Raw genomic sequence first — 13,366 nt, forward strand, 5'->3', positions numbered from 1 at the left:
CATCTGAAGAGTCCCCAGGTTGGAGAAGGCTTTATTGATAATTGTAGACTCACCCGAAAGCATTTACTCTGCTCTCTAAGGCCCTGAAGATTCCTTGAATTGTTAAGACGGTGACCTTGCTTAATGCGGCTGGGGTCCTAAGTCAAAATACAGCTGGCTAGTTACAATCTCAGCAAACTCTGTGAACTCAGCCAGTTGTGACTTATCCCTTAGACTTTGATTAAATAAATGATGGCTTTGGCCAATGTGTAAATCTAGCCACCAGGTTGCTCATGAATATCTGGCCTTCAACCCACAGTCTGTGGGCCCATAGACCCATGGAAAAGGAGAGCCCCCAAACACCACAGGGCTGTCTTTTTGCATTTTGAAGTAAGTGAAATAATGCATCTGGGCAGGGTTTGCACAGTGTGCTATGCTTGGTCATTAAAGCCAATTTCTGGATTTAACAAGCCATGCCAAAAAATACCAACCATAACCAAGGTTACAACGAACCAAGTTCAGCTTGTGATGTGAATGCAACCGCTAGGTCTTTAATTAACCTGATTAAACCTGTTAGATGCCCTCAGCTCTCAGGCGATCAGTTAAATCCAAAGTCCCCACCGATCCCAGCTGCTGTCCAACCTTCTCCTTTTGGGTCTGCCTCGCAGGAGGAATCGCGTGGTAAGCCGGTGGCAGGTGTTCGTGGGTGCCATATCTCAACAGTCCACTAGGGGGCTGCAGGTGGGCGTGGCCAGCATTGTGTACCATGGTGGGTACCAGCCCTTCGCGGACCCCAACAGTGAGGAGAACAGCAATGACATTGCCTTGTTGCGCTTAGCCACACCACTGTCCTTCAATGGTGAGAACATTGCCGGGGGGAATGGGTCAGAACATGGGTCATGACATCACAATGCAAAGTCCACCCTTCCTGTATTTTGTGTGCAGCATCTTCACAGTAGTACGAAAGGGCGGAGCTCATGTTGTGCATTTCATTAGTGGCATCTGGGGGGAGATCTGGGGGGGCCGAGTGATGCAAGCAGCCTTGCTAAGAAATAGTTAAGTTAGGAAAAACATGGAGATAGGAAACTAGACGTAGAATGTAGATCTAGTAATGCATAGATGAAATAAGATAGAAATAGCTGTAAATACATAATAGTAGAAAGAAAATAGAAGCAAGCATGGAATTAGCATTAAGTTTAGAAGTAAAGAATAGGAGTTTAATTTTGTACAATACAACTGTTTTCGTGGGAAAAACAAATGCAGTCTTTGTACCTGTGATCTGTACCGTATTAAGGAAATGCTAACAAATGGGGTCAGAAGTGGGCTATGGTACAGTATCCAGACCTAAAGAATAAAGAGCGTATGTAAGTCAGCTTGAAATGGAAAAAGAGGGAGAACCAGAACATGTGTAGGCCGAGGCCAGGCCTGAAAGTGAAGCAGACCCATGCGAGGCCATGATAGGAGATGCTGAGGGTGAGGGCTGAGGGTTGGGATGAAAGCTGTCAGAAAAGAGGAGGAAGATAGTTGGTGTAGGGCACGTGAGCGAAGGTGCTGCTTAGAGACGGAAGATTGGAAAGGGACTGGAAAAAGTGGAAAAAGAGATCTGAAGAGAGGACCTGAAGAGGTATCAGAGGTCTTGGAAGAAGTGAAAGTAGAAAATGGATTTGAAGATAATGTTATGAGGTCCTTTAACTGCTCTCTTGAGATCTCCCTTTCCTAGCAGTATCTTCAAATCCATTTTCTAGTTTCAGGCCTTCCAAGACAGACAGACAGACAGACAGACTGGACTTTACAGGAGGTAGCAGAGGGATGTTTGGTGATGTTATTTTCTCTTTTATATGGCTTCCCTTCTGCCCATGCTTTCCTTGTGAGAGCGGTCCCTTCTAACATCTTATTTTGGGTTTGAAGGGCAGGGCAGGGCAGGAAGTCACATGCAGGAATACATTGGAAGACAGCATATGTCCACATACCCTCTGGCCATCTTCTCCCTAAAGATTAATGAATTAAACTTCTCCCTAAAGGCCAACGCCATCTTGTGAGAATTCTACTGAAAGTCGCTTTTTCTCTGAGAAATTTCAAAAGCAAATTCTCTCATCCAAGTGGTTAAAAAAAAAAATCAGGAGAAATTTTCTGTACACCATTAACATAAGCCACTTGCCACTCATGATCATGAACAATGTTCTTTTTTTTTTTCCTTACAGAATTTATTCAGCCCATCTGCCTCCCAGCACTGGGGCAAACTTTGGTGGATGGCAAGATCTGTACAGTGACGGGATGGGGCAACACACAATACTACGGTAAGGGCCTCTTGCTACCACGAGATGGCAGCAGCGTTTGTATGACTGGAGTCCACAATCAAACTGTGTGAGAGCTTAATTCAATTGGAAACTTCTGCTTTTGGGGAAGGAAGGGAGGGAGGGAGGGAGGAAGGGAGGAGAAGGAAGGAAGGAAGGAGAGAAGAAAGGGTAGAAAGAAGAAAAAGGGAGGGAGGGAGGAGGGAGGGAGGAGAAAAGGATGGGTAGAAAGAAGAAGAAGGAAGGGAGGGAGGGAGGGAGGGAGGGAGGGAAGGAAGGAAGGAAGGAAGGAAGGAAGGAAGGAAGGAAGGAAGGAAGGAAGGAAGGAAGGACGGACTGGCCAAAAGGAAGAAAAAAATCACACAAAATAAGGAGAGTATTTGTGAGAAGCCAAGAGGCTGACCTTAATTGCCCTGCATAAACCTGCATTTCACTCATGACTGTAAGCCACACAATTGCCATAAAGCAAGCAGATAGATGCTTTCTTTCCCTGTTCCCCCCACCACTTTCTATAAGCTGCAGAATTTATATTATTATTTATTTATCATATATGATTGTACTATTGCTGGCACCTAAGCTTTGATGCATCTGTATGGAAGACATAAGATGGGATGCCAGTTTTAGTGTCTTGCTTCCCTTTGGGGATGCTGGACTTTGCAGACCTCTTTGTGTAATAACAGTGGGACACATTCAAGCACATGTGAATCAACCACAGTGGATTGGAAGAGAGATGGGCCCATCTCTGTTCTGAAGCTGCAGCCAAAGCAGCTCAGGAAAAGGGGAGACTGAAGATCCTTGCTTTGATGGGGGCTTCACCAAAGCTGCCATCTTACACATGCTGCTTTCCAATGGCGCTGAAGACATAACTCTCTTCTCCAGATGTTTGGCTTTCAGTCCAGAGGTTCTTATTCCCTGCTTGGGGAAGACCTAATAGAAACTTTTGGAAGGACTGTAGGTTGATAATAGAGCATCACAAATCCAAAGTCCAACTAAATGGATCTGAAAACAAGTCTCAGGTCCTGTCTGGAGAACTTCTGATGCTCCAGATGTTGATGAACGGCAACTATCAGCATCCTCACTGTTGGCCTTGCTGTCTAGAGCTTTTGAGAATGATGATTCAGGAAGGGCAAGCAGTGAAGCTGGGGGAGGCAGATGTTAGTAGTTCTCATAATAGAGGGGACAATTATACTAATATAGATTAGGTCCCTTCAAAGGCCATCAAGAGAATGGCCAAATTTCTACTGACTATGGAGGAAGGCAAAAGACTAAAATTTAAATCCAGGACTGTGGATTTATATAAGGGTTTGATTTCTGTGGACTACAGTGATCTATCTTTTCTGTGTATATGGCTCTATTCTTTTCTGCAATAAAGAGACTAATCTTGTGGAGTTACTTTCAGGGGCCTTCAGACAATTCCTGAAGAAGATATTAAGTATTTGGAGAACCAAGGTTTACATCAGGGCCTGTGAAAAGCCTGGCATCTGGAGAGAAGATGCCAACCACTGCAAAACTGAGTTGATGGAGCACCAGGCTCTCTTGTACTAAGGGAGTTTCTTATAAGACTCACTCCTCCCCCTTTGTAGGCCAACAGTCTGATGTCCTGCAAGAAGCCAGCGTACCCATCATCAGCACCAGCGTCTGCAACAGCCCTGATTACTATGGCAGTCAGATAAGGCCCAGGATGTTCTGTGCTGGTTTTGCAGCTGGGGGCACAGATGCTTGCCAGGTACAGTAGGGTCAGTTTGGCATGGTGAGGAAAGGGTAGGGTACTGTAGATGAAAAAAAGGAGGGGTGTATTAATGGAAGCTTTGGCCCACCAAGCATAGTGAGGGGAATGTGTGGCCAATTGTCCTTGATGCCAAAAGTAATCCAAGAAAAAAATACCAAGCCATATTAGACTCAGTAAAAAAAGTAATGTTTCCGGAACTGGTAAATTTAGCAGTTTTTAAAGGACAACCAAGACCAGTTCTACAGCGTGATTTAAATTCTTTTCTTTGCCTACTGTGCATAACCTAATCTCTGTTAGAGTGAATCCATTCACCCATCTTTGCTTTGAGCTCTTAGAGTTGGACTTGGTGCCCTCTAGAAGTTGGTATCCATAACTTGGTGTCCTCTAGACATTGGCAGAGTCAGCTGGGAATATAAGCTGTTATAGCCAAATACATCTGAAAGACACCAAGTTGGGGAACATTAGGTAGACACTAGGTCTACCTTAAGACCAGTTACCTAGGTGTGGCTTCTCCTTTTTAAATAAAGCAATAGCAGAGGAGGAGAAGAGACCAATCTTGATAAGAACTTGGAGAGCATTTTCCTATTGAAAATTTTACTCCCAGGCTGCTGTTAATCCAGAAGATGTAATTGTTATAATGTGCCAAACCTAAGAAGTGGGGTTCAGCTTCTGCTTCCCATTTCTGCTCCTGACCGTTCTCTTGTAATCTTGTTCCTATCCCCATTATAGCTTTCCCTGACTCGATGTCTTTCAGATGTGTTGGACTAAAACTCCCAGAATCCCTAGACAGCAAAGCCATGTTGGCTTTGAATTCTAGGATAGCAGTCTGATGAATATAGAAATGAGGATGATATACGAATGCAGGTTTTCAACCCAGGTTTCTTCCACATGACAGGGTGACAGCGGTGGCCCTTTTATGTGTGAAGACAGCATTTCACAAATGTCACGTTGGCGGCTCTGTGGCATTGTGAGCTGGGGCACAGGCTGTGCCCTGGCCAATAAGCCTGGTGTCTACACCAAGGTTACTGATTTCCATGGGTGGATCTACTGCACAATAAAGGTAAATGGCATGGGAGTGAAGGATGCTCCAGAGAAGCTGCTGTGTGAGTCTGTGATTGGGTTCACACAACTTGCTTAATCAAGTTAAAGGCTATTCACACAACATGCTAAGTTTGGTTTAAGCTTTGGTTAATTGGGGGAGGGGGGAGGGAACAGAGAACGTTGTGCAAAGCCAGCCTGTTTGATTAGTTTATGTTTCAGTGCATTGCACAAGCCATCAAAATGGATTAATTTAGCTGCAAGATTAAGTATTTTGTATCAATGCAATCACTAAATGAGGTGGTCTTATCTTTCCCCCTGCCCCCCCCCATGTGACACCAAGATGATCTAACCTTCCTTTTGGCTCCTCAAGCCTCTCTGCCCAAACTCTGAAATTTCAGTGGAACAATTGCTGAAAATCAGTAACACAATTTCTTGCCAGTTTTGAGGCAGGAAATAAGAAAACCTGTATTGTAAGCCCCAAAATAGTAAAAACACAGCTTAATGAACACATAACGAACCTAATCCTCCAACCACTTTATCAGAGAAGACACCTCTTCAGTAAGGTGGAGAGAAAGACAGTCAGAAAGTCTCTGCCTTAAAGTACACATAGATATATTGGTTATAATTTGAAACTAGTTCACTTGCTTGAATTCTTGTATCACCGCTGCTTTCACTTTAATAAAGTTTGCTAAAGAGAACTTGAAGAGGCTGAGGCTGGGAGAAATCACTTTCAGTTTAGGCAGCTATCTAAGGTTTGACGCTATGTTTGCCACAATCCTAGTCTACTCAAGGGTAAAAGGTGGGATAGTTAAATCATAAGTCAGACCTCCCCTTCTCAGCCAGTTATTGACCCCATTGCTTCAACAGTGATCCCCCATCGCTGATTTGATTAACTGGGGAAAGAAGTAGAACCTGGACTTGGCTCAGTTTTTCTTTTAGTTTATTTACATTGCCAGAGTTCCATGAGATGAAAAACCCAATTCAGTTCATGTTCTTTTGATGTGTTGGAATGATGTTGGTTGGAGGTGTTGAAAATTAGAGTATCTGAAGTCTGTCAGGTTGGGAAAGACTGGATGAGAAAGTACCACTTTCCTGGCAGCTGGAGATCTTCATCTGCTTTGTTTCATGTTTCTTTTCTGCAGCTAAATTCCCACACTAGTGGGTTGGTGATTCAGAAATGAAATGCCAGGAACTCAAATACTGATACCTTCCTAGCCTCCTCCCTTTCCAGCGAACTGCTGTTGTTTCAAAAGGAAGAAAAAGAATCAAGGAAGAAGGTGAAAAAAATGGAACAAACGTAATGATATCTTTGGCCTGGCCAAATGTGAGAGGAATGGGACAGTCCTTGCCAAATGCTAAAGGTGTCATGGCACATTGGCTCTTTAAAGCTTTTGATAAGATGCTTTTGTTGTGTCACCTTGTCTTAGTGGCGCTTCTGGTCCTTCAGATGCTCATCTATGGATGAGTTTCTGCGCCCAGCTTCCCAAGGCATTTGTGGTCGGTTAAGGAGTGGCTTCTGGGTGGGCTCCTGCTACATAAAATCACATGCACAACTTTATGAGTTTAATGTCATAACTTTAATGGATGCACTTGGATTAAAAGATTGTAATAAAAATCCTGACTCCAGCAGATCATATATTGAAGGCAAAAGCTAAAATCTCAAATTTCACTAGTATAGTGGATTTGCATGATGTCATTTCACATCTATTCATTTTCACTGGATTAATAAGCTGTCGTAACAATGTATCCCAACAGACTATTTTATGATTCTTTGGTTCTTGAGCTCTGTTGTCCAAACTTCTTTAGATCAGGTCTTCTCAACATGATGTTCCTTAGGTGTGTTGGATTATTATTTTCCTCATTCCTAGTCACAGATCACGCAGTTATATCCTTCAGATGTGTTGGAGTACAAAGATGATTGGGGAAACTTGCTTTAAATCATTAGACTTCAGCCCATCTTGTTTACATTGCACATGTGTTTTCACACAACTTTCTCTCTGCTCTCCCTTTATTGGCTCAGAATTTTAATAGTGGAAGAACTTCATTATATGATTAATGGAATTAACTAAACAAACTTGGAATCTAGAGGGGAAGGCAGATGGAAAAGGAAACCGGAAGACCATGAGAACATGAAGGAGGTTTGGATGAACATAAAATAAGTTACTGCAAATAGATTGGGCTTGAATCCTACTGTGGATTAGCAAGAACAGAAAGTTTATATACAGGAGAGGATAATTCCAAGGGTGAGAACTCCTTCCCTGGCTGAATGAAAAGCAGGCATAAAGGCTGATGGGTCAGCTCTTCTGTGTATCCAATAGAAGAGAATATATGTAGCTCAGGGTTAAACTGTGGAGTCCTTGGTGCTCTCTGAGCGTGGTTGTTTGCAGATGTTTCATTACCCAATTAGGTAACATCCATGCTAGTGAGGGTGGGGTTGTCTCCCTGTTTATATATGGAGTCTTCTGTGTATGCTGTTGGGTTGTCTGCCCACTTGACGGTTCCCTTATATTAATGTGTGATGGGGAAAAGACTTAGAGCCCTTCAGATGATCCTTTTCTTCTTGTATATCCCTTTGAAGAGTCTCACCCAACCTGGTGCCTTGGCTGGCTAGAATTCTTGGAATTGCAGTCCATTACATGTCATAGAAGACATCAGTTGGGGAAAGGTCTCTTGAAGCTTAGTTCCTGTCCTATATCATTTTCAGTGATGGAGTCTGACTGCTTGCGTCTGTTGGTATACATCTTAGACTTAGGAAGTGACACAGTGATATACAGTTGTATCTGCTTGCGCTTTGTTAACAATTATGATTTATAAATTATCAGCTAAGTACAATCGACATTTTCTTTTTACAAAGAAACTTTCTGTTTTTACTTTTGGCTGAGGCCAATACCTTCCAATGCCAGGAAGTATCTAAGAAAGTCCATTCATTATGTTTTCTTATATTGTATATAGATGACTATACTGACTCTTCTCAGCCTTATTTAATCATGTACACTCAGACTGTATATATTTCATAATTGTAATGATCTCAATAAAGAAAACTGGTTTTGACTGTAGGCAGTTCTTGAATTTTCATGTGGATTTAATTAGACTCCCCTGAGGATCCACTAATAGCCTCCTTGCTTGACCATGAAAGAATCTGTTGGTGTTTTAGCTAGATCAAAACAATTTAGGAATAAGGGGCTGTGTCCTCAATGAAATATGTGTGGTTAAATATTTGAGCAACCCAACAGCTCTGCAGAGCTTCTCTGAATTCCTGTGAAGAAAGATGGAGGGTAGGTATACCAATTCCCTATAACAGCAGAGCTTCCTTGGAGGATCTGGATCAGGGGTTATCAATGGTTATAAAAATTCAGGCAATAACTATGATCATATAGAGATTTGGGATGTGATTTTCCTCAGATGGATGATGCATCTGCTCTTTGAGATAAAAAGTATGAGTTGTACATTTTAAATTTTGGTGTGCAGTTGTTACATAAATGTGCATTATACCGGGCATTGTTCTAGGTCTCTAGGTTGATCACTAAGGTTTCTGATATTAACAGGAATGCTTGGCTGTTCAGCTTCTTTTTATGCATTGGCCCTTCTGGGACTCTAGGGATCTCTAGGAACTGGAGGAATCACAGAACATATAGAGATGTTTATCACAAGAGAATGTGGGGCATGAACATGATTTTTTTATGGTATTAATAATCCATTTTTCCCCTCTTTCTGTAGTTTGATATGTTCTCTCCCCACAATCTAAAGTAGATCCCTCCAAACTTGGTACCCTGTAGATATGTGAACTTTAGCTCTCAGAATCATCAATCTATCATGATTGCTGAGGAATTCTGAAAGCTGAAGTCCATACTAGCCAGGTGTATTCGGCTGCCCAGAAATCTAGCAAAACTGGAGTAATATCCTCACTGAAGAGCTTTGCACATTTTGAAAGATCTGGAAGTGAAGCAGGTAGAGATCTATGCCAGCACCCAGACACTCTTCAATATTGGAAGTGGGGTTCTCCAAATCCCAAGTCAATTTAACTAAGACTTATGTCTCATAAGGGTGTGTTTCTTTCACTAATAGCTCACCAATATCTATTCCTGAGAACTTTTGTTTCTTCACAAGTAAAGAGAGAAGGATTTATTGCATGGTCTGAACAGCAGAGGACAGCAAACTGTAAAATTTGCCTTCACTTTCCTGGGTATTTTACACATCCAAAGCAGCCTCACTTAATTTTGCAACATCATAGCTTGGAACAATGCTTCTTTCCAAAGCCCCTTCTCTCCCATTGCAGACCTACTGAGGTTTACTTAGCTGAGTTGTTAAGGGTGGCAGGAAAGGCCCTCTTGAAGATGTTACCTCTGATAGAGGCTTGTCTTCCCGGTACATGAGAGAAGACCATCTCCTCTGTTCTCCCAAGTTAGAGAAGGCATTCCCTGGGGTGCTGTATTTGGCCCTTCAAGGTTTAAGAAATCTTTAACCAGATTTTTAGTTTTAGTATTTATTTTATTGTTAATTTTATCTATATTTTTGCTTTTTATAGCCTGTTTTTGTTTTAAATTTTATTAGCCACCTTGAATGCTCGGCAGAGCAGAAAGGCAGGGTATAGATAAGAAAAATAAAACCAACTGCCAGTTTTTACCTTGCTCTGTTCCCTTTCTGTTGGTTCTCCCAGAGATTAAATAACATAATATCCCAACTGTAACTTACAGGTTGCATTACACAAGACATTTAGAACATGGGGACCATTTCCAGTTAGGATATTTTATGTAATTTCCTGCTCTTCAATCATCAAGTTCTATACCTGCAGCTGGATCCAGATGTCATAGTTACAGTAGATCAATGGAAATCAACATAGTTATCAAATGATACTTCCTCATAAGGTTTCTATACCATCTTGAAAGCAGCTCCAGACTTCTCACAATTTCAACAGTACTGCAGAGCTGACCTGGTTTATTTCTCACTTGGCTATGTTGTAGGCAACCCCCACCCCATTTCCTCCTCCTCCTCCTCCATTTCCCTTTTGGAACATGTATCTTGCCTCATTCTTTGCCCCAGAAATGAGCCAGCAAACTCATGTTGTGACAGAAAATGTCTTCTTCCAGAAAATCGAAGAGAAGAAGACACTTAACAACTTCTTCCTACCAGAGAGTCTTTAGGATGAGAAAGGAAAGCTGATGAGAAAGCAGAGCCTAAGAAATCTTAATAGAAATGCATTTTCAAGAGCTCAGATATTAGGCCAAACTATTCATAATATACTGTATGTAGTTGACAGAGGGATTTTTTAAAAAGAAAAGTGCTATAAGAATGTGGAGTCACAATCCCAACTGAGTCCATTGCCACAGTTGGGGATGCTTAAACTTTCCTCTCTGTTTCTCTCCATGTATTATATATGAAAAAATGATCCTGTTGTTCTGCATCTTCATAATCTTCATCTCAAATGGCTCAAGATGTTAACTTGGCTCTGTAATTTGGAAATTCTTTCTTCAGATGTGAGCAATAATGGTATAGCCTAAACAGCAGAAAGGATCAGATTTCAAAATAAGCTCAACATTTCAAAGATACTTTATATTTTCAAATTAAAGAACAGTTCTGGGATTATTCCACTTCGCTTTCAGCTGACAGAATCAAGCAGTGTATTGCAACTGTTAGCAGCTGTGGACAAAGTCTGACTCCTCTGAACTGTACTGATTTCACAAGGGTGTAGGCTGAACAGTAGAGTGATTGTAATACTATTATGGATAAAAGTTTAGATACAAAGTAGACTGTATATTCAGGACAAGAGTTCAAGTAAAATGCATTGTTGGATCACCTGGGGGAAGCTCAATTGTCATCTACATTAGACATGACAAAGAAGAGTATCAGTTAAGGCTTTGGTCAAACAAAAGTTGGTGTTTCTATTAGTTGGGTTTGTATTCATTTTGGACTCTGCCATTTAGTCTTAAAAGAGCTACCAATATGTTTCAATGATTAAAAGGTTCACTGGCCACTTTCCTGGTTTTGATATTGCTTATATAGATGATGTGGGAAGAACATTCTAATCATTTTGATCTTGCATTCAGAACTACAAGAAATAAAGGTTTGTGTCTAAGTTCAGCTGAGTACCACATTATCCAGTTACACGCCCAATATTAGGCATACATGTTAGGGAAGGAGGAAGTGTGGCCTGTGGTGAGAAAGTTTCAGACTCTGGATTCTTTCTGAATGGGATTGAAAAGCCAGCCACCAGGGCAAAAGATGTACATAGTGAATTTGTCCCACAAATTGTCACATATACCTCTCCCTTGAGAAGAGAAGAGCAGCTCTTTTAAAAAAGAAGTTGTGCGATGAGTTGGGGAAAAGAGAAACCTGGCTGGTTTTTTTATTTACAACAACTGTGGGACATTAGATGGGGTAAATAAGGCTGGTGAGAAGAAGAATAAGACACCAAAGGAGGTGTCTTATTTCTATTTTAGGCCAACATCATCCAAGGGGAACATCAAAATATGTGACGTTTGCTAATCTTTGTCCCCCATTACCTTGGAGGGAGTCAGATGAGTAGCAGTGACTGGGGACAGAGACAATAGGGGCAGCAATAGGGCAGCCAATGTTCTGCAGCCAAGCACTCTTCAACTCAATGGTGGGGGAAGACCCTATGTCTTAAAGAGCTCATGACCTGAGGGACTCCCCCCTCTTTTTTTATGTACTTGTTCTTTCTGCAAATGGAGCAGTAATGGCACAGTCCAAATAATGGCCTATATGTTCATTTTTGCATGGGTGCATCTAACTGCTAGTCATCTCCTCGCTTAACAGCCTTATTTGCAGTCCTGGTTCCTCAATACATTCACAGGTGCTGATTAGCTCTTCTTCTAAAACGTTCCTTGCTGTTCTATTTGCACGCTTTGAAATATGAAGGACATAACTAAATCTCAACCTTGACTCTTGCTGTGTACAAGGAAAAAAAAATTTTCTAGTCCACTACAAGCAAAATGTCTATCAAAAATGGCCTTTTTTCTTTAATTTTGTGTGCATATATGCATATTCTGGGATTGTTCTGCAAAAGCTCAATGACTATCAGTGTTCTTAATAAATATTTATATAACTTGTGATCTATTCCTGTAATGTTGTGGAATTTATTAGACAAGATGATTTACTTTCATTGATTACTTCTGTGAACATCATTTCTACAAGAGACATTTCGTGGGTGAAATTTGCATGTAATGTATCATATTTCTGAATATGAGGCTAAATCCAGGTTTAGTTGTTTATAGAGATTTACTGAAATCATTGAGACTGAAGTTCTCACTATTGATCATCTTCAATGATTTGTTTCAAGTGTGTAAACTAACAAGTCTATTCACTCACAAGAAGTTTCCATGGCTGAGAATGGACTTGAACCTGGTTTCCCTGATTTAGTTCAACATTTTAATCCCCACACTACATTAAAATAGTATTATGTGTCTAATCAACAAACCATGGTTAAATAAGCCATAACCAAGGATGGTGTGCAAACACCAAAATGGTCACTTCACATTATCTATGAATTTTAAGGTCTGCTGTGGGAATGTCTCTGTTTAGACAGGTTTGTCTGGAACATAGTTCAACCCTAATGGCTTAGCATTATGTGAAAACTGAACTATTATGGCTTAGTTAACAAACCATAGTTTAAGAATTATGATGTAGTCCATTGGGTCCAGGCATAGCGGGGAGGAGGCAGGAGTTAACAACTGTGCCAAAGACTTAGATTAGGTCCAAAACAATCAGCACCACGGAGAGCTCCCGGCGTATACTTGAGATGAGGCCGGACTTGAATCAACTGTCAAGGAAAACCAACCCCAAATGAAAGGCAGGTCTATGATCCACGTTGTGAGGGGCTGGGGGACAGTTAACCGAAAGGCAATAGGGTGAACAAACCAAAAACAATACAATATAAAAAGGATATAGAACTATAAAACTATCATATGAAAAGCAAAGGATGATACAATGTGGGGGTAGCAGGGACATAGGGCCCATCATAGGGAATCCAGGCTTAAATAAAAATAAGGTTAAAATATGGTTAACATTTATATTTTTACAAAAATTCCATATATATGCCTTCAAGTCAGTCTTGACTCCTGGCAGCTGCCTGGACTAGTCCCTACAGTTTCTATGGCAAAATTTCAGAAATTGGTTTGCCCTTGCCTCCTTCTCAGGGCTGAGGGAGTTACTGGCCCAAGGTCACCCAGAGACTCCATGACCAAGGCAGGAAAAGAACTTACAGCCTCATGATTTCTAGCCTGATGCCTTAGCCACTACACCAAACTGACATACACACACACTACTGAGCAGAAAGACTATTAGATATGAATTTCAGAAGAATCAA

The 13,366-nt window shown here is 41.3% G+C and overlaps 1 protein-coding gene across 1 annotated transcript in view; it reads left to right on the forward strand.

The window, feature by feature from the left end:
* The window catches only part of HPN (hepsin), a 20,051-nt gene extending 11,962 nt beyond the window's left edge, over positions 1-8,089 (forward strand). Inside the window, exons 9-13 of the mRNA XM_007432206.3 lie at positions 648-838; positions 2,181-2,276; positions 3,857-3,999; positions 4,898-5,062; positions 6,186-8,089. Coding sequence (XP_007432268.2) covers positions 648-838; positions 2,181-2,276; positions 3,857-3,999; positions 4,898-5,062; positions 6,186-6,224 — 634 coding nt within the window. The 3' untranslated portion in view covers positions 6,225-8,089. The remainder of the gene's footprint in view (positions 1-647; positions 839-2,180; positions 2,277-3,856; positions 4,000-4,897; positions 5,063-6,185) is intronic.
* Positions 8,090-13,366: the final 5,277 nt, after the last annotated feature.

Source organism: Python bivittatus, unplaced genomic scaffold (assembly GCF_059951505.1).
Source record: "Python bivittatus isolate LINGU-HERP-01145 unplaced genomic scaffold, Pbiv_v1 ctg000310_np1212, whole genome shotgun sequence".
NCBI lineage: Eukaryota > Metazoa > Chordata > Lepidosauria > Squamata > Pythonidae > Python > Python bivittatus.